The following is a 25,252-nucleotide window of genomic DNA, read 5'->3' as shown; positions in this document are numbered from 1 at the left end:
TCTTGCTGGCTGCTCTCCTCCTCCCACTCCTCCTCCTCTGAGTGTAGCTTCAGATTGGTGGAGGAGAGCGGTCACATGACCGGCCATTGAATGTCAGAGAACAGCAGTCACATGACCGGCCATGAAAGAACAGAGCTACTGAGGTATTTAGAGGCATCGGTTTACAACAATCACAGTGACACATTGTAGGAAGCATCTAGGGAAAGGATCTGGCAGTGATTTTGTTTTTACTTTAGAGTACGCTGTCAGGGCTGTCCCAGGAGACTGGGGGTCTCCTGGGAGAGCAGGGGGGCTGTGCAATGTAAAGGGGGCTTTGTAATAAAAGGGGGCATGTAGTGTGCATGGGGGGGAACTGTGCAATGTATAGTATGTATAGGGGGGCTGTTTAATGAAAGGGGCAGTGTACTGTTATTTTTAAATATTTAAAAATTTTTTTCCTAAAACTTCCCTCTTAAAGTGAAGGTGCGTGTTATACGCTTGTGCGTGTTATACGCCGATAAATACGGTACTTCACTCTCATACCAGTTACGCCTTATAGACCAGAGCAACATTTCCACTCTGGGTCTGGTAATTAGGCAAACACTGGCATTACTTAAGATAACAAAGGAATACCGACACAGTATTTTTGAAAACAATCTAGGATTCCTTTGGCAATACTGTTTTGCCAAAATTATTTTATCTTCTATGTACTCTATAGACAAAAATAGGGTGAAAAAATGATTAATATTTAATTTTTCTGTAAATAAACGTATACATTTTGCTTTATCATTTGCCCTATTCAACATCACATAAAATTACACTAAAATTATGTTTCTGGTACAAAGTATGGCAATGACATTTGCAAATTTAGAGCATTTAAAAAAAAAAAAAAAAATGTAAATAGAAAAAGTATTGATGTCAAAAATATAGAAAAAAAAAAGGGAAAGAAAATAGCTAAGTGGATAAGGGGAAGAAGGAGTTAATTAGGATTGATTAGGGGTAGCTCAGGGTCAGAACTCCAGGAAAAATGTTAATTTTTTAAAAAAACTGCTGTGTCATAAAAAATGTATTTTCTTGAGGTAGGGGCCACTTTTAGTATCCCTCTACTTTATTTAATATTTGCACTGTCCTTTAGACTTCATATCACAGCTTTTCCCATAGCAACAGCCTTGGCTCTCATTCACAAAAGCTGCGGTGTTGTTTGTCCACCCATCTCTCACTTTACCCATTCACAGAATGTTTGTATTCTCTGAATGTCTTGCAGACTTTTAAAACACATTTTTGCCTGGAGATCAGTTCTTACTTGTTTTTTTTTTTTTTTACCTATACAGTTTAACAGGATGTCATATGCAGATCAAAGGTCACACCTTTGATCTATATATATAAATGAAATGGTATATATAATGAAACAATACATTGTTTCATTGTATTTACTCAACGACACTTGTAGAACATCTGCAAGTATAATATTACACTGCTGCTGTGTAATACAAAGCAATTCCTAGTTGCAATTTTTGACAGCTGATAATTCAAATTCTGTCTAAGTTGTTAGGATGTATCTCTTACCTTTAGATTAAAATAAACCTTTCATTTTAGATAATTCAAACTGAGCACATGAAAAAATACATAAGCAGAGGACACATTTGGGGAAAACCACATCAAAATGACGACTAGATCAAGATACTGTATATAGCAAGGTATAATAACTTATGAAAAAAAGGTCTTTGAAAGTAACAATATATATATATATATATATATATATATATATATATATATATCTATCTATATATATCTATATATCTATATCTATCTATCTATCTATCTATCTATCTATCTATCTATCTATCTATCTATCTATCTATCTATCTATCTATCTATCTATCTATATATATATATATATATATATATATATAAAATAACAGTCTCTCTTTGGTTACTCCTGCTGACCTCCACTTCATTACTGTATCCTGTAATGTAAGGTGGAGGGTGGCAAGGGACCCAGCAGATCAACAATGAATATTGCTTAAAGTGCGGACTTTAGGATACGATTTCATTGTATTTCAAATATGAAATATGATCATTACTATGTCCTACTATGAGCTAAAAGGACCAAACCCCTACAAGAGAGTTAGGGCCAATGAAATAGTGAGTTTAAGGCCTTTTCTTTTGCAGGTCCTGCTCATTTACATTTCTAACCCAGGGATAGAGTAGCTTTACCTACTTTAATACAGGGCACTTCCACCCCCTTCCTGCCCAGCCTAATTTTCAGCTGTCATTGCTGTTGAACTTTGAATGACAATTGCACGGTCATGTAACACTGTACCCAAATTATTTTTTTTTATTATTTTCTTCATACAAATAGAGCTTTCTTTTGGTGGTATTTGGTACATGGAGCAAAGGGTGCTTCTGTTTGGAAAATCAATCCTCAATAATGGTGGACAAAGGCAGGGAAAAGAGATGAATGGACATCCATAATTGTGCGGGGGTTACCACGCTGACACAGGGGGCAGCTCTTCCAGATTGGTAGAAGCTAATCCAACTGTTTAAAGCAAAGAAAGGAAGAATCCAATCCATTGGTCTGACGAAGAAGCACTACTACGCATGCACTGAAACGCATTACCGCCCCATTATGCTTTGTGCGGTCAACAGGCGAGGTGTGCGTTCCATCGCAGCCTCAGACTGAGTCACTGCTCCTGGTTGGACTCCTCCATTCCACCATCTCCTTGCAGCTGGACGGCTGAGGAGGATCAAGTTGCAGGGTCAGGAAGGGCCCCCGAGAAATGACGCTTATGTTCATCCAACCTGTAAGTGTTTTTATTCTCGTGTGCAAAATAAAAGTATCACCAGCTGCACTTAGAGGCGCCTTCTTCTTTTCTTTGCTTTTAGTGGTATTTAATCACCATGGGGTTCTTTGCTTTTCTGCAGCAAATTTTTTAAATAAGTAATTTTTTTCCTACACTGGTGTACACTAATGAGGCCGCGCTGATTGTCACCGATGAGGAGGCACTGATGGGCACTAAAGGGCACTGATGGGGTGGCCCAGATGAGGAGGCACTAATATGCAGCACTGAAGGGCACTGATTTGTGGCACTGATGAGCACTGATAGGCGGTACTTATGGGCACTGATAGCTGGCACTGATGGGTACTGATAGGCAGCACTAATGGTCACTGGTAGGGGCACTTATAGGCTATGATAGGTGGCACTGATGGACGGCACTGATGGGTGGCACTGATGGGCACTGAAAGGTAGCACTGATTGGCATAACTGATAGGCACAGATTGGCCTCACTGATGGGCACAGACCGGTGTTGCTGATGGGCACAGAAATTTTATTTTTTGATTTGTTGTTATTGGATATACTTTATAACAGAAAGTAGAAAATATCAGTGGTTTTTAGTTTATATAATAAAAAAATAAAAAAAAAACAGTGGTGAATAAATGTCACCAAAAGAAAGCTCTATATGTGCGAAAACAATTATATAAATTTCATTTGTGTACAGTGTTGCATGACCGCGCAAGTGCCAGTTAAATTAGCACAGTGCTGAATAGCAAAAAATGCCCTGGTCATTAGGGGATAAAAGATTACGGCGGTCAAGAGGCTAGAATAGAGAGTAAAAATCAATGTCTATGAGAATAGTAGTTTCATATTTAATGTGTTATTAAACCCAGGACCCTGCATTCACTATATTTGGTCTCCCAAAGTACACAGAACATGGAAATGCAATTATTATAGTAAATATAAACGGCTAAATAGCTTTTTCTCGTCCACAGTAAATAGCAGTCTTGTGACTCTTATCAGTGTCTGGTTAAAGCTTGTAGGAGAAGTTTTCATTCCACTCTGACTGTCCTATGAGACTGCATGGCCCCTGACCCTTTGTCTGAACAGAGCTGACTAGTCCTGTGCTGATCACATGCAACCTCCTAAAATAAAAACACATAGCAATACACACCAAACTGAGCATGTGCAGACTGACTCCAAAGGCTCTGTCTTATCAGGAGATAGATTGGGGACAGTGGAAGAAGGGGGGGGGGGTGATCAAAGAAGACGGGATCAAACAGCCTTTTACACAATGTGGAGGGTTACTCCTTAGGTTCCACAGTGAGTATAACAAGAATGCTTTACAGCATATACAGACTGATTTTACTGTTGTGGGTTTATGACTACTTTAATACATTGAGCCCCTATATGTGTGCTAACTACCAGAGGCAGAAAGGACATGATGGAATTTATACTTATATAAAAACAATCGCTAGTTTACATTTCTCAATATTCTGTATCATGCTGAAGCTATTTTACCATATCCTTTCTAAAAATACACAGTCATGCTCTTAATATAGTCTAGGATTTTTATTTTCACTACTACTGATAAACCAATGGTTGCCCAAGCTAATTCAGATTAAAAAAAAACCTTTTTTCATTTTTATTTATATTTTTACACATAAGCTTTATATTTTCTACTCTGTTCTTCCAAAGTTTAGTGTTAGATACTAAGAAATTAATATTCAGTATTAAATTATTATAGTAGTGCAACTTTACCTAAAAAAATATATTTATTCCGATAATTAGCATTTCCTTCTTTGTTTTTGTCTGAGCCGAAATGCATCCGTTAATGGGTCTGGGGTTCAGAGGTCACTGTCAGCAAAAAAGCTTTTTGACTGTTTGACTTCACACCTCATTGACTTCCAACTTCTGACTCAAATTGCTGACTCAGATTGCTGAATCCTATGCCTAAAGTGGTATGAAAACCAAAACAAAAAATTAGGGATCGACTCATTATCGGCAAGGCCGATGTATATCGAGGGCCGATATTGACTTTTGCCGATATATCTGTATCGGCCCCGGAACTGGCCGATATTGCCGATATTCCAAATATTGCTCATTTGAGGGTAAAATGATGTCACATAGCATAATTCCGTTTACAAATGTTATTGAATTTGCCACTCACATATGTACAAATGAAAGATATAAGCAATGAAGTGATGTCATGACATCACTTCCAGGTACTGGCGCCAGATTAAAAAAAACTACAGCATTCAAAACAGCCAAACTTGGTGTTTTGAATGCTTTTAAGTGCAGAGGAGGGGTTTGGGGTCTTTTAGACCCCCAGAACTCTCCACAAGAGTACCTGTCAAGTGATAAAAAAAATAAAATACATTTTTTTTAAATGTATGAAAATATCGGCCAATATCGGCTGATACCGATATGGAATGGCCAAAATATCTGCATCGGCAACAAAAAGACGATATTGGTCGATCACTACCAAAAATGGAATATGTTGCAGCTTATCAATCATTATATGTGGTGGCTGCATCAGTTTTCTTTTTTTTACGCTTTTTTACCCCTCTGGTTTCTCCTGGTGATCAGGCCAATAACCTGCCTCCTGTCTTAGAGTGCCCCCACTCTGGATGAAGGAGCACAGGGGGCACCCTTGGACAATAGCATTAATAATCTGGGGGAGGGGAGTGTTAGATATACTAGCAGATTTAGATACACTATGAAGCTGAACTCTAGCTAATACCTTATAAGCAGTTACAATAAATAGTTTTTTCTCCTTTTGGGAAAAAAAGGTTTTGCGTGAATAAATAAAAGACGTATGCACCCCTCCCAGTGTTAAATGGTTTGTCTCATCTCTGTAACTGATACCTCTGCAGGACAGCTTGTTCCTTTGACCTACTGGCAGGATCACCAAGTAAAAATAAAAGAAAATAATGCAGCCACCACATCTAAAAATTAGTAAGCTGCAATTCACTAAATGTTTGCTTTGGGTTTATTACCACTTTTAAAAGATATGCAGATCTACATGGCTCTGTTTTCTGGCACTCTTATGCACAATGGTGCTGGGAGGCAGATTTATGATTCTTTTTAAACACTTTAAACGCCTACTCTCATAAAACACATAGCACACAGGAAAATCATGGTACCCTTTACATATTGAGCAGTTTTCTAATGAAAAAAGAAAGTTTTATACATTTTCTACATATTGTCTTTTCATCTGACAATTTTCAGCATACAACACGTATAGCATTTAACTACAGTGCTAACCATACGTATATAATGCTCATATGACCAGTTGATACCAGTAGATGTAATACCATATACAAGTCAGAAAACAGAAAAAAATTAACTGTAATACTAATTCTACATGTGCAAATATGTTAAAATTGCTGTACAGTAGCACATAGATATGTTAAAATTCAGGATATTTATAATTAGCTATATGCTAAACATTACTATACAATATATATATATATATATATATATATATATATATATATATATATATATATATATATATATATATATATATATATGTAGATATAAACAAAGTACATGTGTTACTATATATTAAAACAGTCCAAAATGAGCACAGTCGCCTATTCACAATTACAACGCAACATAAAAACAATGCAAACAGTGCACAATATTCAGAATGAAAAGCTAATATTTTTCCCTTTACTATGTAGACATATGGCGTCAACTTATATCAAAGAACTGTTAGACTATTTAACATGAATGCTATAAAAATACAATACATGCCTCCCAACATTCATTGACTTACCTTTCTTGTCGAAAATGCATATAAACATTGTTTTTGATAAATTATGTTCATCATCTGATCCACTTAAGCCAGCAAAGAAAATTTAGGCTTTTCTCATCGTTCTGCCATTTCAATGTGGGTGACTATGGCAGTAAACAGAAGGACTGGAGGGGAGTGTTTAACAATCACTCACAAAACACTATATTTGTAACTTAAGCTTTCTTTAAGCAAGCAAATAATTAATGAAATGAGATCACAGAACGAGAGAACAATGCTTAATGACTGCTCAGTACTGACTGTCGAACACATGTAATTTAGTGTCCTTGCCAGTTATTACTCAACCTTAACTTGTTAATGTTACAGCCAAAAAAAATGAGGACTGTATCATTTCCCCGCTTCCTCGGCTTCCCTTATATATCAAGATTGCTTTTTTTCCCAGAATAAAAAATCTCATTGGATGCCAGCCTTCAGGAGCAATGTCAATAATCATTCATTGGCATGGGGAGCAAGCTGAATATTGCTCAGTCTTGGAGAGTAGAAGGCTCAGCGTGTGATTCTGCTCTATTGCCACAGAAACCGTTTCGTGATAAATAGAGCAGCTTCACACAAAGAAGGAAAAAAACAAATAACTAAATCTAACAAAATTCAGTGAACACAACACACAAAGAAAATGATTGTTGATTTACAAAAGTATCTCAGTGAGAAGAAACAAAAGTTCAGATGTTGTAAACATCTAAAAAAGCTGCGAGCCAAGTAGTAAATGTTGCACATTTCATGGAAGTCGAAACCTGAGGGCCAACTTGTCAAACTGCAAAAAGTTTCACTAACATTTATCATTATCACATAGATTTCCAGGTGGCGAGTTTCCAATAAATTGCCTCACAAGCTATTATTATTTACAAGCTGAGTATTCCCATCCAACCAATCTTGTCCAAAATACTGAACTCTCTTTATCTAATAGGGAGATGTACACAGTGAAATACACATAGGGGGTCCACTTTAATACCATTAATGAACTCAGGCTTCATGTAGGCTAAAATGTGGGTATGTTTTGTTACAAACTTCACATCACTCCAAAACATTCAGATCACTTGCCATACTTTAAATAGTTCTCATACATTGGTTTTCTTGACAGCAAACTCACAGTAAGTCACTGGCATTGTGGCATCAGCTTAAACAGTCAAAGCCAATTGAACAGTCACCTTCACCCTCTGCTAGTTCCTCTCTTTGAAATAAGGCAAGAACTCTTGCTTAAATTCCTTAATTCTCACTGGTGAGGGGCACCTCGCCTTGAGTTTTTCGGCACCTTGGTTACTGCACCATACACACTTTTTTCACACCTGCCTCTTTGACTTAGACCAGAGGAATTTTTTATTCCGGCCGAAAAGGCCTGCCTTTGTACCTCACATTGGCACCTAAAGCACTTCTCCACTTCCCTTCCCCCACCTTTTTGTTTGTGTGTGTTTTCTTTGGCGTGTGTCACTTCACTATCACTCTTTTTTCCAATGCACGACAAGTACGGTGTGGGTCCTCGGGCCTGCCTTGAACGTCTTGGGAGGGGGTGGACATGGCCTTTTGGCTTAGTTCACCCTCTCTCATGGGGTCTCCCTTCGGGGGAGCCCCACCTTGTACTTGGGGAGGGCTGTTTCGGCAGTCCCCCTGGAGAATGGGGTTTGCCTGGTTTCGGCCAGGCAAGCCATTGGAAGTACCTCAGTCCCTGCCAGGAGTCTTGCGCCCCGGGGGATCAAGGTCAGGGTCCAACCTCTTTGGAGGTAGGACCATTTCGTACACCCTGTGCATTTTTTGTGTTTCTCACGTTTGCGTATGTGCACTTTTTTATGCACCTGGTGTTAGTCTTTGATTCACACACCACGGGCTTTAAAAAAAAAAAAAAAAGAACTCATGCTTAAAACAACATGCTTAAATCTGATCTCCAAAAATGATATAATACAACCCACAAACATCTTCCTCTAAAGTAGTACCTTCTTTCAGTAGCCCTAAAAGAAGCACTTCTTAGATCCTATCATGTCATCAAAGGGGTCCAAGCAGTTCTTGCAGTGGCAACTGGAAGGAGGGATCTCCAGGGTGCCCTTCGTCATTGTCTGTTGATATAGGTGCATCTAAATAACTAAATAAGAGCCCTCTGCCTACATAAAGTCTATGGACAGGCCCTAGGAACAATAGGTAAGATAATTGGGTGGGGTGCTGGTATCATACATGTTTGCTCCACTTACTCAAGATAGACCTACAGGGAGAGCTGGCTAGGATGACTGACAAACTCAAAAGAAAATTAAAGATCATTAATTCAATTCACAAAGCTGACACACCTACTGTGAAGTGTAAAATATGAATGCATACATTTGTATCTCATTACATTTGCTTTGCATATACCATATGTATTATTTACTTTGTGTCATAGGATTGAACCTAATTGAGTTATAAAATAGATATAATGGCCCGTACATATGATCAAAAATCGTATGTAAAATACAGTTTTAGAAGAAATCATACAATATTATCATAGTACACAGCTTTTGAGAGCCGACCATGACAGTTGATCTGATATTATTCGATGGGACAAGCACAAAACTTTTTCTCGTACGATATCAGATTGTACGATTTTCATTTAATCAGTACAGTTGTCATTCAAAAATACAATACAATACACTACAACACATTACATCACTTCCAAATTTTTATTCTGTCGTACGAGAATCTTCGTAACTTTATTCAACTCTTAATTTTTGATATGAGAATAACATGCAAAAAAAAAAGCAGACAATCATTCGTTTGATAATTTCATCATGTGCACCAGGCATTAATTTCCTTGTGTAATATGAAAGCTTTTTTTTTTTTTATTCACATTAAAAACTCATATCATAGGTTTTACTAACGTGCATATTACACAGATAGATAGGCCTCCTGGGAGATTACATTATATTTGTTGATTTTTAATTGTGCTGGCTAGGGAGAGTGAAACAGTCCGTCTTTTTTTAGAGATATTCTAAATAGTGTGTTGTTTTTATAACATTCAGTGTGTGATTTATCCCTCATACATTATTGTTCTTCATTTTTGGTTATTATTATACACTATATTAACAAAAGTATTGGTACATCTGCCTTTACACGCATATGAACTTTAATGGCATCCCAGTCTTAGTCTGTAGGGTTCAATATTGAGTTGGTCCACCCTTTGCAGCTATAACAGCTTCAACTCTTCTGGGAAGGCTGTCCATAAGGTTTGGGAGTGTGTTTTTGGGAATGTTTGACTATTCTTCCAGAAGCGCATTTGTGAGGTCAGGCACTGACGTGAACGAGAAGGCCTGGTTCGCAGTCTCCACTCTAATTCATCCCAAAGGTGTTCTATCGGGTTGAGGTCAGGACTCTGTGCAGGCCGGTCAAGTTCCTCCATCAAAAACTCGCTCATCCATGTCTTTATGGACCTTGTTTGTGCACTGGTGCTAAGTCATGTTGGAACAGGAAGGGGCCATCCCCAAACTGTTCCCACAAAGTTGGGAGCATGAATGTGTCCCAAATGTCAATCCCTGAAAAACAACCCCAAACCATATTCCCCACTCCACCAAATGATTTGGACAAGTGCACAAAGCAAGGTCCATAAAGATATGGATATGGATGAATGAATTTGGGGTGCAGGAGTCCTGACCTCAACCCAATATAACACCTTTGGGATGAATTTGAGTGGAGACTGCGAGCCAGGCCTTCTTTTGCACATCAGCGCCTGACCTCACAAATGCGCTTCTGGAAGAATGGTCAGACATTGCCATAAACACAATCCTAAACCTTGTGAACAGCCTTCCCAGAATGAAGCTGTTATAGCTGGAAAGGGTGGGCCAACTCAATACTGAACCCTACGGACAAAGACTGGGATGCTATTAAAGTTCATGTGCGTGTAAAGGTAGGTGTCCCAATACTTTTGGTAATATAGTGTACTTGCCTTTCCTGTGGTCTGTGTATTAAAAAGCTGCAGCTTCTCTGTCGCTGCAAGTATTTGACCTGTCGAATGGGTCAGATACTGGCTTCCCCTGCAGCACACTGTGGTTAATCCTACTGATTTACTATAGTCTTGTAGTAAAGTAAAGAAACCCTAAAAGATGTGTGTGGGCGCCGGGGGCAGAGCAAGTATTCTACACAATTGGAAGATTATTTCAATACATGGGCTGCTGGAAAGGTAAGTGATGCATGTTAAATCTTTGAGAACTGGGGGAAAGGAACTCTACAGCTACTGTTAGGATGCACCTTGTATTTGCTAGTCTATCTGCAGTGCTTTTACTTTACTTTTACTTTGATTTTAATTTCTGTATGTAAAACATGCTCCTTGCCCATACTGATTGTTGTTTTGTGGGAGCCTGCCGGCTGCGATATATCCCTGTATGACATAAAATCTGATAAGGAATTATAAAAAAAAAAAAAAAAATGCTTTAAGAACTGACTAATGTCATTGTGCAGACAGAATTTCATTAAGGTTTTTAAAAGCATGGAGCAAGATATAAAAAAAAAACATAAAGGACTTTTACATTAAGCTGAGCCATTACTGAATTTAGGAATTGTTTTATATCTGCTTGGAGATCAGTTTATAAAGTGGGGACACAATTAACACAGGCAGTTCAAAATTGCTCCACACAATTTAGTGCTATTCTTCCAAATGTCCACCCATCCAAAATTTTATGAATTCTTTATTTATTCAAACCAAAGTGAGACAGTTAACAAATAAATCTAATAATAGAACAGTAACAAATCTCGATGGATATGAGTATTTGCTTACAGAGCAAAACTTTTTGGGTAGAGGTTATATCTAGCAATTAATGAATGAGATGTTTAGACATCATACTAATATTGTCCCAGTTTCGGTCTGCATTTTAATTTTATGAGTTAAAGGGACAGAGTATGTTGAGGAAGGGTGGTGGAGTCCAAAGAACAAATCCTTCAAAGGTTTAAAAGGGTACCGAGGTAGGAACAAAATGGATGTGGTGTAATCTAAGGGGTAAAGGTAGCGAGAATAAGCGGCCACAGATAGCTATAGGCTAGGCAAGGGGAAGTGGGGGGAAAATGGGGGGAGAGTAAAGAGAAGGGGGGGGGTCCTCTTGCCAGAAAATGAGTCACAAGGCTACATTCACACAATTAGGGAGTCTGGGCATCAGAGGTCAGTGATTCTATATATAGGATCCCGGGCGTTAATATACGAAAATGTTTTTCTGCCTTGAGCTGCTCCATCAATTCAATGTTCAAGATTCTGGTATGCCACTGTGCCATGCTAGGTGGGTCTATCTTTTTCCAAACAGCAGAAATGCAAGCTTTCACAGCATTCAGAAGATGTTTGAAAAGAGCATTTTTGTATCTCTTGAATGAAAGTGGCATGTTATGCAATAAGTAAATGGCTGGCTTGTCCACAAGAGACACCCTAGTCAGGTTTTTAATAAAGGCCTTAACCCCTGACCAGATGTTGGCCAGTACTGGACAGTCCCAGAAAATGTTTAGTAAAGACCCTTCTATGCTTTGGCAACTGCAACTAAGGGAAGAAATTAATGAGTTGATTTTGTGTAGGAGTTATAGTGTTTTGTCTTAGGATTTTATAACTATTCCCCTGATATGCATTCACAATCATTCCCCTTTTTAAGGAGAAAATGAAGCTAATGTGTAGGCGGGTGTTTGGTCGCCACGTTCTTCATGTTTTCCTCCTCGTTGGGTGCCAAGCAAGGGTCACATGAGAGGCCTACCCCAGGGTGGGTTCTTCTGGGCATATGCTAGGCACTTTGTACAGGGTCACTTTACTACACACATGTAGTTTCTTTGCTTTGTGTTGTCTTTACCAATGCCCTGGGACAAGGCTGAGGCTGCCATGGGAGAATACTCAACCTTAAGGTGGACCTCTACACTTAGAGATGAATGTACACTGGCACTGTAACTGTTTCACAGTTAATGCTTGGTTCCCCATGACAATGTACACCTTCTCTGTGATTTGCATTTAGGAGGGACAAACTAAGCCAATGTCCACATCCATCTGTCCAGCGTTTTCCACTACAGTTTACCAGTAGTGGAGTTGGCTCTGCCATGCACTCTGTGCAGGCTCCACACATACACTTCACTTAACTCTTGACCTTCTGTACCTTTGTACAGGATCAGAAACCTCTGTGATGCAATCTGCTCTATTGCTATGGGAGACAGACCGCTGGGGGAAGGAGTGCCAACAAAATCTCCCTCGTTGTTACTCTTCAGTTACTCTTGGAAACCACTTATGTCTTCACATCACTCCAACCTACACTGATGTCTACATACCCCAATGTGTTAAGACCAATTAGTAAACTGTGTGTGTTTTGGTTACTTGTGATACACTGTACTTGTGATACACCTCTTTAGTAACATTTCAATACATTACTAGTTCCATATATATAACTACAGGCTTGTTTGCTGCCTCAGCATACCTGAAAAGGTGCAGTCCAGCAATCATAGTCCTTTAAAGGCTCTCTCACAGAAGTGTAAGTCCTTCAGAAGTAAGTTCCATTGCTGGAGTCTTCAGGGCAAATACCAAGCTTCTACATGTGGGCATCAGTACACAACATCCTTCTGCTATTCCAGGTCTCATCTTCTGTCTCTATCCTTTATGGGTCTCAGAACCCACAGTTGCACTGGAAGTCTCTGGGCTTACTTGCCTCTCGCCTTACTCTCTATTACACTTCTTTCTCTGAGCCGGACCACTGATCCATTTTTTATCACAAAGGACAAGTTGGTCGGACCCAGACAGAAACCTGACAAAAAGGCCAAGAAACCAGGTATGACATTGACTCTTTCCCTCCCAGCTGGGACAGCACCTAAATAATGGCTTCACTCTGCATACAAATGTTTCAACTTGCATACATAACTTTTAGTACACCTAGAATGGAAAACCTGTTCTGAGCATGCCTAAACCAAAGGAGAAATATCCTCCAGGTAAAATGCTAACAAGTGAAGACGATCCTTAAATTTACAACTAAACTATGAAAGGGACTGTTTGTCTTACATTACCAGTGGACCATTACTTTAGATGGTAACTCTCTATATTTGGGCTTGAGACTCTGGATGATCAAAAAGATTATGAGGTTTCTAGGCCCCCCAATTGGCTTACTGGAGTAAATACATCATCATCAATACTCCTGTCCCCTGACATGGCAGGCTGGAACAGTGGAGGACGAGAGAACAGAGGGGGCGGATGAGTATTAATGGGCCACAGTTAGTGCTACTTTTATTGCCTGTGCTCCCTGTCAATATGAAAAACGACACCTCTAAGATTAGCAACATTTTGGCCCTGCACCCAGTGCCACAGTGCACTAAGCGTACTCTCCCATACTATGTGTGCTAATATCCTCATAGGTTCCTGTGGCACTATTAGCCTGGCTCATGCAGTTTTTAAAGTTCACAGGTATTTATAATACCAGCCACGGTACAGAAGAAGTTAAACAGCCATACCACAGACTATGGACAGTACTATTTGAAAACCTGGTTGCCTGATTGGGTGTCCCACAGTTTACTTGCTGTAACATAGATATGTTTACTTGATGTACAGTGCTAATGAAATGATTTGCATGTAAGTAAGATTTTTCTCCATGCATGGCAATCTTTAACACATATCCACCTGTTTTGTTTTTAATACAGAGATCTGTGTTGTGAACTGGTAAACTACATTTACAAAGATATTCAGGAGGGATCATTCACCTAAAAACATAATGCACATAAAACTGAAAGCAATCTAAATAGCATAATAACATGATGTGTCACTATGACACTAACAGGCACAGTTCTGCTCATAGAGTATTCAGAGCTTAAGGATACATTTTCTATGATCACTATCTGTGACATCTGTTGGTTCACATATTATTATTTACACCATCAGATCCATAAAGCATTCTTCTCAATCCAGTAAAATAAATTAATGTTATTTATTTCATTTGAAAACTCTGAGCTGAGCTCAGCTAGACACTGGGTAGAAGGCAGAACAGCTAATCAAGCAGGGGTGTCCAAACTATTGCCCTCCAGCTATTCGGGAACTACAGTTCCCATGAGGCATTGTAAATCTCTGACATTCAGAGACATAACTAGGCATTATGGGAATTGTAGTTCCTGAACAGCTGGAGGGCCATAGTTTGGACATAGCTGAATGTATTCTTAGCTTGCAAAGTACAATGTCCTAAATGTAATCACATATAAAGCTGTAAATACTAAATAGTGTTAAAACATTGGGCAACATAACTCAAAAAAGCTTCTAATAATTTTCTCAAGAATAACGAGGTTCATGAAGATTGTTGGTTCGTCTGATATATACACCTGATATTTACATTTCCTGTGTGGTACACAACGTCTTATTCTCTATAAAAAAGATCATGCAAACCCGTGGTATGCCTCTGCTTAATTAGCAAATATCAATAGGAACCAACCAACCTTTTCTAGGCTGTGTGACTAATGTCCCAGTGACTGGTACTCATAAATGCAATCCCTTTTTTCCCCAAATATATCCAGGTAGCATCAGATTAAATCAATCTTTAGTACAATTTGTACCTAGGTAAGGGAAATGCATCACAGACTAGAGATTGGATGTGAGTTGATAATATCTTTCAAGGGAGATACATACAGAGAATAACATGTTCTAGTTTTTTTTGTTACCAGTCAGTGATGATAGAACAACCTAAGTCAGAACTATAATTAATTCCTTAGAGGATTTTGAAAAGCATGTATGTATGGTGTGCTTATGAAACTTTATATTTAAGTTGATGTCAGAGAGGCTTGTGTGTCACATCTGACAGTTTAAAACAAAAATGTGCATTTTCAGCAATAGTTGACTATTCCTTGTACATAAATAATGTGCAGGAGTCCCTATCCTCATAAGGAAGAGAGATCTTGTGGAAATCATCATAATGCACCTGTGGTGATAACTGATCTGCCACACAACTAGGAATGTTGTTGGTACTAACACATAAGTGAAGAGGGTATACAACAATAAAAAGTGTGACATAATTCTTATAACATACCTGTAGATACTGACATGTCCTCTCTGGTTGACAAGACTCAGACTTTGCCAGTGCCTGTTCCATGTTTATTGCAGGTTTCTGATACACCTCCCGTGCCCTGCTTACTGTGAGCGTTGATGCCCAAGAACTTTTCTTCAACATCTGGCTGTCCAAACTTACAGGTAAACTCACAGGTAAATTTGTTGTACAAGTGTTACATTTTACATCATTATTGCTTCTCGATGACTTTAATGCATGCTCACTAAGTGTATTGTAAGCCTCCATGAAATACTGAGATGCAGAACGCTCCGGGCATCTACCCATAGTCATGACTGTAGAGGGTCCATGGTACATGCAAACATCATTGTCTAAATTATCCTGTGATCCCCACCACCCTGAAATGTTCGTTCTTGGTTTCATCTCAGCTCTTCTTTCTTTGCTTTTACTCCTCTTGCCATATCTCACAGTTTGCATTTCATCTGGGCTGGCTTTGCTTCCATTGCTATTTCCCTTCATTGGTCCTTCAAGAGAATGGGATTTTGTAAAGAGTTTCTGAACAGAATGAACTAAGTGACGTATCCTACCAGGACTGTCACCACGATGCTCCACGGCACTCCTTTTGTATTGCAAAGTGTGATAGCCATCTCGATTGATAGGTATCTGTCTTTCAAATTGGTCCAAGAGATTGGTAGGAAGGCGGTTACCTTTTCCAACTGTTCCATGGGGGACTAGTGCACACTCATCCTTAAGCTCATGGTGAGAACTGTAATGTCTCCTTGGAAAAGTACTACTAGCAATCTGATCCCCATAGGACATCATGCATTCCACTGGATAGGAGTTCCTTTGAGCATAGTAGGGATGATCTGCAGGATGAGGATCTACTGGATTCAGCAAATATGGCTTTCTGTCTGTGTGATGAGGCATGGGTTCACATACTGAATCACAAACAACCCCATGATGATGGCTGCGGCTGCTTGATATGCCTTTCATAATTGAGATGAAGGATATGTCAAAGTCATTGACTATTTTATGTGGTCAGTGTGGAGGTCTTAAGCAAAGGCCTACAAAACAGAAAATACATGTTAGATCTTATGAGTTCAGTAATGCATAAAAGCAGATGCCAGTACTTGCTGATACTTTTCTAAAACAAAATATATTTAAAATACCTTAAGAAGTAAAGGGGTTGCTCCAATACTAAGAAAAGCTTCTGAAACTATTAATTTGTGTAATACAAATATGCATTCTGTATTGAAGGCTCTGGTTGTGCCAAGTAAAAATGGTAATTAAATGTATACTTAGAATGCCAATGGTAACCACATCCAAGGGTATAGCCAGCTGACCCAGTTGTATAATTGAATCACCTATAGGTCTGTTACTGTTAACAATATTAATAACACATACTAAATAAAGTGTGACCAGGTGAAGAACTTTCAATACATACATTATAAGGCATTGGCTTTTGGTAATACAACAGAAACAGAAAACAAATGTATTGTCAAAGTCAAATAAACAGTTTTCAAATGTCTTTTCAGAAGCAGATTAAGTATCTATGTGGTAATAATATGTGGTAATAATATACCTTAAAGGATGAGGTTGTTTGGAGTAACAAGAAATATCATGATTTTTTTTAACATGTCATTCAACATTTTTTTCAAAATGTCACCACTAGGCACAAAGACTGCACATTGTAAACTAATGAAGACGATGGCCTTGTTCAAGTTACCACAACTGAAACTTCTTTGGCTGGAAAGGGCCATCACATTATTGATATACTGTATGTCCCAAGTCATGACAGCTAACAACCATCTCCAAGTTGTCTGAGAACTTCTGGGTCAGTCATAAAAGAACTGGGACTATTTAACGCTACAATATAATCTATAAACATCCTGTCCTTACCATACATTCCAGACAGGTGTTCGACTACGCAAAGCCCACAGAGGGCACAGTTTAGAAGCTATCCTAAACATTGATAAAGTAAAATACCATTATAAGCTGTGAAAATAAAAACAAAGGACATGAACTGAAGGAACCTAAGGTCAGTGTGGCCATCCCTGCTCTTTCTCAGGTAGACCAACAATATTGCTCCCCTCTAGCCATGACAACTAATTGCTCCCAACTGCACCTAATTATTGCAGCAGCCAGCAGCCTGAGCTGGAAAACATATTAATTTGTGTCCTTCTTCTATTAGTCAGGGCCCCCTTTCACCATGGCTGCTGGGGCTTATCGTGTTGCAATCTGTAAGCTAAAGGTTTCTGCTGATAAATTCTATGGACTTATACTTTGCCTTTTTTTCCCACCAACCTTTCGCTCAGTTGCCTGTTCTCCTTGCATTGAGGCATATATCACTGTATATCCAACACTCTTTATCAAATCACCAGCACTGTGTTTTTTAGACAAACTGCTTAGTAAGGCATATAAGGAGACCTGATAGAAGCAGCTATACAGTATATTAAGAAACAGGAAATCTCTCAGTCTATTGTACACTCCAAATTTTGGAGCAGCACAGCGAAAAGGGGGTGTGCTACAAATGTTTGGAATTTGATAACAGGTCTTGCAGGAATGATACTCTGATATGCCAGGTTTTTTTTTAAACTCCAACATGTAAATCATGTCACTGGTGCGCTTGAGAAAAAAAGGAAGTCATTGGGTGGTGGTAACCAATGTGCCAGTGTCGTCCAATGCACATTAATATTCTAGGACAGGCTAAATTCAAAGATCTTTCTAATGTAATAAAAAGATTTAAAAAATATACTCTAATTTCATTTATAAATGTAAAAAAATATATATTGATCATTAACCACGTGCCGACCGCCGCCCGACTATATACGGCGGCGGTCAGCCCCTCCCAGGCAAAGTGACGTACCGGTACGTCACTAGCCTGGGAGCGAATAGGGGGCGAGCGCGCGCCGCCGGAGGCGCGCTCCCGCCCCCGCTCGTACCCGACGAAGCCGGTGCGTGTGACCGGCGGACCAGATGTCTGCCGGTCACTCGCGATCGTCGGGCAGATAGGGAGAAAGGCAGGCAGCTAGTGTAAACAAAGCCGCCTGTCATTCTCCCCTGTGTAAAAACACAGATCACTCGGCCCTGCTATGTAGGTCCGTTGATCTGTGCTATTACATCACTAGCCACATCCAATGACAGTTAGAAACACGCCCCTAGGGACACACTTAACCCCTCCCTCTCCAATAAAGTTAACCCCTTCCCTCCCAGTGTCATTTTTACAGTAACAGTGCCTATGTATAGCACTGATTACTGTAGTAATGTCACTGGTACCCCCAAAAGTGTCAAAAATGTCAGTCAAGGGTCCGATCTGTCCGCCGCAATGTCGCAGTACCGCAAAAAAATGCAGATCGCCGCCATTACGCGTTAAAAAATACAACAAAAATGACAAAAATCTTTCCCTTAGTTATTAAACGCAATAACTTTTGCGCAAACCAATCAAAATACGCTTATTGTGATTTTTTTTACCAAACATAGGTAGCAGAAAACAAATTGGCCAAAAATTTAAAAAAAATTAGATTTTTACATTTTTTTGGGGGGGGGGGAATTTCATATAAAAAAATGTGAAAAATATTGTTATTTTTGCAAAATTGTTGCTCTTTTTTTGTTTATAGCGCATGATCAAAAAATCGCACAGGTGATCAAATATCACCAAAAGAAAGCTCTGTTTGTGGGAAAAAAAGACGTCAAATTCGTTTGGGTACAGCATCGCATGACCGCGCAATTGTCCGTTAAAGTCACGCAGTGCCGAATCGCAAAATAACCCCTGGTTAGGAAGGGGGTAAAATCTTCCGGGGCTTAAGTGATTAACAACAAAGTCTGTTATATTAGCAGAATTGAATGTCCAGATACGCAGTTCTGTTCTTATACTACAACACATAATATCAGAAGGAAGCTTGTCAAGATAAAGTTCAATCTCCCTCAGCAGGAATGACCTAATTCCAAGACATTGTTTAACATAGCACAACACGTTACATAAAAGGTGTTAGAATTTTTAATAAGCAAATGTTTATATCACAAAGCATCAGCTTCTGAGAATTTGCCATTCGACATAAAAGAAATGAACACCTTGAAGCAGCCAAGGCAGATGGAGAAAGCATTTTCCCAAGATCTCTTCCTCAGCACAGCATGAATAAAACAGACTGGAAAATGACATGCTTACATGACTTTGATCAGAACTATTTTCAGTGGAGCATTCTAGCTTCAAGGGATATTGAGAAGAAGTATTTATAAGCATCCAAAGCTCAAGCATAGTATGCTGAGTGATGACGACTGATTCCCTGCAGACGAGGTAATCTCAGTGTGCCTCTTTTTAAAGGGACTGTGGTGCCACTGCTGATATGGTTACTCCTCTTAGGAGGCAATTGACAGGTTTAAAGCAATGCTCATATGATCTCGCTATGGAATCGCATGGTTACAAGTTGTCTTCTTATCACAATGACATGCTTAAAAAGGGTAATGATAGGTTTGAGATAGAAAGGAAGGCAGAATAATGCAACAAGAGCATTCAGTAGACCCATGATTCGGTTTTTTTTTTTTCAATCAATAATTTTTATTGAATTTAAAAAAAAAACAGGTGAAAAGAAAGCAGAGAATCACATCAAACAAAGTGTGATATCAGAAAATAACAAGGTAGAATATTTTCCAATAAAGAACATACTGGTATTCAAACAGTAGTTATAATCTTCCTACTAAATTGCGTTACACAACACAAATAAAGTTTAACACGGTATATTTTAACGACGGGAGTAGAGGAGAGGTGTCTGACCACCCCGGCTTAGAACCCCTATGGGAACAATGTCACTTAACCGTAGGTCGCCGACTTCCCCTTCATCTCCTAGACAAGGATGAGTAGGAATTAATTAACAATGAGCTAAGTTATAAGCTTCTAGTATCATGTGTTAAATAGGGCCATTCCAACCAATTTTTTTGAAATTTGTGGTATGTTAAATTGTTGAAAGATAAGGCTTTTTCTAACTTATAGTTTTCGTTAACTAGTGTTATTACTTCAGAAAGATTAGGAATATCAGTGGATTTCCACTTTCGCAGAATTAATGTTCTGGCTGCCGAAAGGAGATGTATAATCATTTGTCTGTAGATCATTGGGTATAATTCAATGTTTAGATTCAACAGTGCCAATTCTGGTTTGGGAGGGGCTAGGAATCCAGTGATTGATGCTATACATTTGAAAATTGATTTCCAAAAGCTTGTAAGGGAGGGACACTCCCAGAGGATATGCTGTAAGGTGCCCACTCTACCACATTCTCTCCAGCATAGTGGCGAAAGGGAAGGATTCATTTTCGACAACCTATAAGGAGTGAAATACCATCTATTTACAATTTTTGTCAACATTTCCCAATGATTATTGCAGTGGGATAGTTTATGATTTGAGCTGATAGCTATTTGCCACTGCTTAAGGGTAAAGGAGTTATTTAGCGTCTTTTCCCATTTCAGCATATGTGGAGATTTGGTTTCAAGGGAGTCTGATGTTGGGCAGGAGTATAAAAGGGATATACCTTTAGTTAGGGGTGGTACTGTGGAGATAAAATTCCATGTTTGGGAATTAGATGTCAATTCTGAAATTGGATGTTTGGCTAAAGTGAAAACAATTTTTGATATGGTAATTGACAAGTCTTGAGGAAGGGAAAATTCCTGGATAATTTCTTCTGAATCTTTAAGCCTGCAATGTCTAAAAAAGAGTGACAGACCATAATCCCCTAATTTGGTGACATTGAGTTTGTTAATTTTAGCTTCCAATATCTTAATAGGGATGTCACAGGTTTGGAAGAGGTTTACTTTGGGTGATATTTTTGAGACTTCTCTCCAAGCTTGCAAAGATGCTTTAACTGTAATTGGTATGGTGGGCCAACCCATGATTAGTTTCTGTAGACAAAAAACTTTATAATATAGCACAATTTAAATCTACAAAATATATAATTTACAGTATCTATGAAAAGTGGACTATTTCAGTAATGGGTGTATACCTAGTGGGCACCGCACAAAAGAGCACCTGCATGTGAAACTTGGAGAAGAAGTTTTTGCTGTTCACCACATATTTATATATTTATTTAAAGGACACTTCAGCACTTTATATTGATACCACCTATTTAAGAGCACTAAAATAATTTTATTAAATGGACACGTACTAAGAATTTTTATATATATTTTGTATCACTTTATATTATATATGGATTGTTATTTTAAGAATTATTAATTTTATTTAGTAGATTATTCCACCTAATTATTTATGAATTATATTATTTGATTGAATAATTTTGTACATTGTGATACATATTTTGTGAATATTATATGGAGAAGCACTAAGGCACTTTTTCACATATTTATATGATTTAATTAATGTCACATCAAGCACTTTAAAGCGCGGTACTCCCCCCAACCAAAAGTATCTGTATTGTGTAGGTTACCAATTACAGTACCTGCAGCATTAAAGGCGAGAATTTAAATAACTAGAGAGACAGCGCGAGAATTTCACCAACCCCCTTTACAATGGGTGTATAATGATGGTCTGAATTCTCCAGTATTTTCCAGGGGCTCCTTCTATAAAGTCCCCAATCCAGAGGCACTGGGTTGATTTACTAAAGGTAAATATTGTAGACTGTTTACCTTGCCAGAGAAGTTGTATTTAGCAATATAATTTTTCCTAGATAAGTGAATGAGTTTGAGCTCTGCTGACTTCCATCATCCAATCATGTGCAAGAAATGTTTTATACTCGCAGTTTTGTACTTGAGTTTCTTTGAAATGTTACCACATTTAATTAACCCCCCTGGCGGTATTCCCGAGTGTGGCTCGGGGTTAACTTTCAGTACCAAAAAGCGGTAACCCCAAGCCACACTCGGGATTACCCCAGAATGTTACTCACCTTCCCTGCGATCCCCTGCCGTCCTCCCCATCCTCCTCACAGTCTCTCCCCGCTCTGTGCACGTTTGATTGCCGGCACTTGCCTTCTGTGTACCTCTCTGCGAGCGTTGCGACGCAGGGGTTGGAACCGGCGGCAAATTCAAAAGTGGAAAGACACAAAATGACATGATACAAAGCTGTGATCCTAACGAATTACACTGTATCATGCCATTTCAGCACAGGATTGCACCTGGTGACTTTTCCAGTGCCCTACCTGTGCTTTTCCAGTGCTTTGTGCCTGGAAAATTTTGAGTGACCATGGCGTCCAAAAAGCGTTTTTTTTTGCGCAAAAGCGCTTTTAGATGAACTGGAAAACAGCAACAACGGAGTTACTTGAAGAGCTGAGCGATAGCGATTCATGGGAAAATTTGTCATCAGGTACGGAAAGTGACGACAGCGAAGACTCTGATGTCTCTTTCTGGCACTTAGCTTGTGGAATTTGGGAAGCATATCAAATGATTCTTCAGAATTTCCAACGGAGCTATGTGCCAGAAAGAGACATCAGAATCTTTGGAGCTACAACAGCTTCAACTCTCTTGGGAAGGCTGTCCACAATGTTTAGGAGTGTGTCTATGAGAATGTTTGACCATTTTTCCTGAAGCACATTTTGTCAGGTCAGGCACTGATGTTGGACGAGAAGGCCTGGCTCACAGTCTTCACTCTAATTCATCCCAAAAGGGTGAGGTCAGGACCCTGTGCAGGCCAGTCAAGTTCTACCACCCCAAACTTACTCATCCATGTCTTTATGGACCTTGCTTTGTGGACTGGTCCAAATCATTTGGTGGAGGGGGGGATTATAGTGTGGGGTAGTTTCTAAGGGGTTGGGCTTGGCCCCTTAGTTCCATTGAAGGGAACTCTTAAGGCATCAGCATACAAGACATTTTGGACAATTTTGTGCTCCGAACTTTGTGGTGACAGTTTGGGGATAGTCCATTCTTGTTCCAAAATGACTCCGAACCAGTGCACAAATCAAGATCCATAAAGACATGGATGAGCGAGTTTGGGGTGTAGGAACTTGACTGTCCTGCACTCCTAAACCTTGGGGACAGTCTTCCCAGAAGATCTAAAGCAGTTATAGCTGCAAATGGAGGGCCAACTTAATACTGAACCCTACAGGCTAAGACTGGAATGCCATTAAAGTTCATGTGCATGTAAAGGCAGGTGTCCTTATACTTTTGACAATATAGTGTATAATTATATGTATATATATATATATATATATATATATATATATATATATATATATATATATATAAATATATATATGTGTGTATAAATGTAAACTTGTATTTATATTGTTAATTTTGTTGTGTTCTCTTCTTAGGCTGATTTTTTGTAATCCTGATGCATAACTTTTTAATTGAATAGTCTGTTATTAGGACACTACTGGCATACAAGTTTCTTCTTAAAAATAGATGATGCTTTAAGATGCATCAGGTGTTGCACATATCCTCCTCTTGGCTCAACCTCCATTTCTATGATTGAGCCCTGATTGGATGAAACGCATTTGAGGAGGTGGTTCCAGAGTGGAAATTGTCACTGTCATGTTTTGGATGTGCTACAATAAAGGTGGAGATTTGGGATTCATACAGTGTGTGCGCCTCTTTTCTTTACTTCTGAGGAATCAGTGTAGACAACTTAGTTTGCCTTTAGCACCTGAGTTCAAGTGGCGGCAGGGAGAAGCTGCTTAGATTGGAGCGATTCTTCAGTGCATTGTCAGCTTGGATCTTGATAGATGATTCTGTAGCGGAGGTACAGGCTAGGTTAAGGCTCTGTTTCCAGAAGAGTGAATCAAAGTATTTGAAGCTCTGATCAAGATTTTTTTATGTGTAAGGACATAATTGTTTTACAGTTGTCAAGTGTAGTTTTGTCTCTGACTGTACTAGCCTGAAGTTGTAGCTAGTTCTTTGTAAGCAACTCTTTCAGTCTACTGAAGTAAGTTTAAAGTCACCAGATACATAGTCCATGCACTAATGAACACCAGTATGTTTGGGATCTTTGTATTAGACTTAGGTCACCTGTTAAAGGTTAAGTCCTGCTGTTGTCAAGAGTAATTTAGGATGTTGTTTCACTAACGTAAGATGATTCTCTCATGTGGACATGATCACTCATGAGAAGTTTTGTCATCAGAGTTGAACTCTTTCTGTAGTATTGCCTTGAATTCTGTTAATTATAGTCTTACAAGTGTGATCACAGTTTGAGCTTTGCACTGGAGCAAGAAGCACTGATAATGACACACCCTAGTTCCTTTTAGGCATAGGCATTATTGTTACAATTACTCCTGTAATTTGTACACTCTTTAAATGTCTCTTCTGAGCAGAATTATGATTTTGGCATTGTCATCAAGTGGTGAAATGTAACCAGTCAAATCTATGAAGAGTAGATGACACGTGCCTTCTGGCGTAGGGATCTCCTCTTAATCATTTGGTATTTGATTGTACTTGATGAATGTAGGAAGACAAATTCCTTCAGTTCCTTTTATGTCTGAAATAATGAATTCTTCAGCAGAATCAAATTTTTTCCCCACAGTTCCTACTGTGTCATCAATGTATGCAGTGTACAGGACAATATTTCTCCATTGACATTAAACATGTCAAAGTGGCAAATAAATGACTGCTTTGATTGTCTACAACAATATAAATACTGGCAACTTTTTTTGGTTTCACCTTAACGAAACAAATTTTGTCATTGGTTTTCTTGGAAGGTCCTTTTTAATGTAGTTCACTATATACAATTTAGATATGATTGTTGGAGTTGACTGTTCATAGCTCTACCTGCTATAATCTTATTTGAATCTTATCTTTAGTGGATGTAGAGT

The 25,252-nt window shown here is 38.8% G+C and overlaps 1 protein-coding gene across 5 annotated transcripts in view; it reads right to left on the bottom strand.

Moving 5' to 3' along the window:
- Positions 1–25,252, bottom strand: part of DLGAP1 (DLG associated protein 1) — an 876,465-nt gene that overhangs the window by 367,119 nt on the left and 484,094 nt on the right. For 4 of the 5 annotated variants that reach the window (XM_082258776.1, XM_082258777.1, XM_082258774.1 and 1 more), the window contains one exon: positions 15,537–16,576. In XM_082258776.1, coding sequence (XP_082114902.1) covers positions 15,537–16,505 — 969 coding nt within the window. In that variant the 5' untranslated portion in view covers positions 16,506–16,576. Of the gene's footprint in view, positions 1–6,540; positions 6,681–15,536; positions 16,577–25,252 lie in introns of those variants that run through there. The other variant, XM_082258778.1, reaches the window with a different exon arrangement.

The sequence above is a fragment of the Pelophylax lessonae genome (assembly GCF_965119305.1).
Source record: "Pelophylax lessonae genome assembly, chromosome: 5".
Lineage (NCBI taxonomy): Eukaryota > Metazoa > Chordata > Amphibia > Anura > Ranidae > Pelophylax > Pelophylax lessonae.
This window is presented reverse-complemented; position numbering and strand designations above follow the sequence as displayed.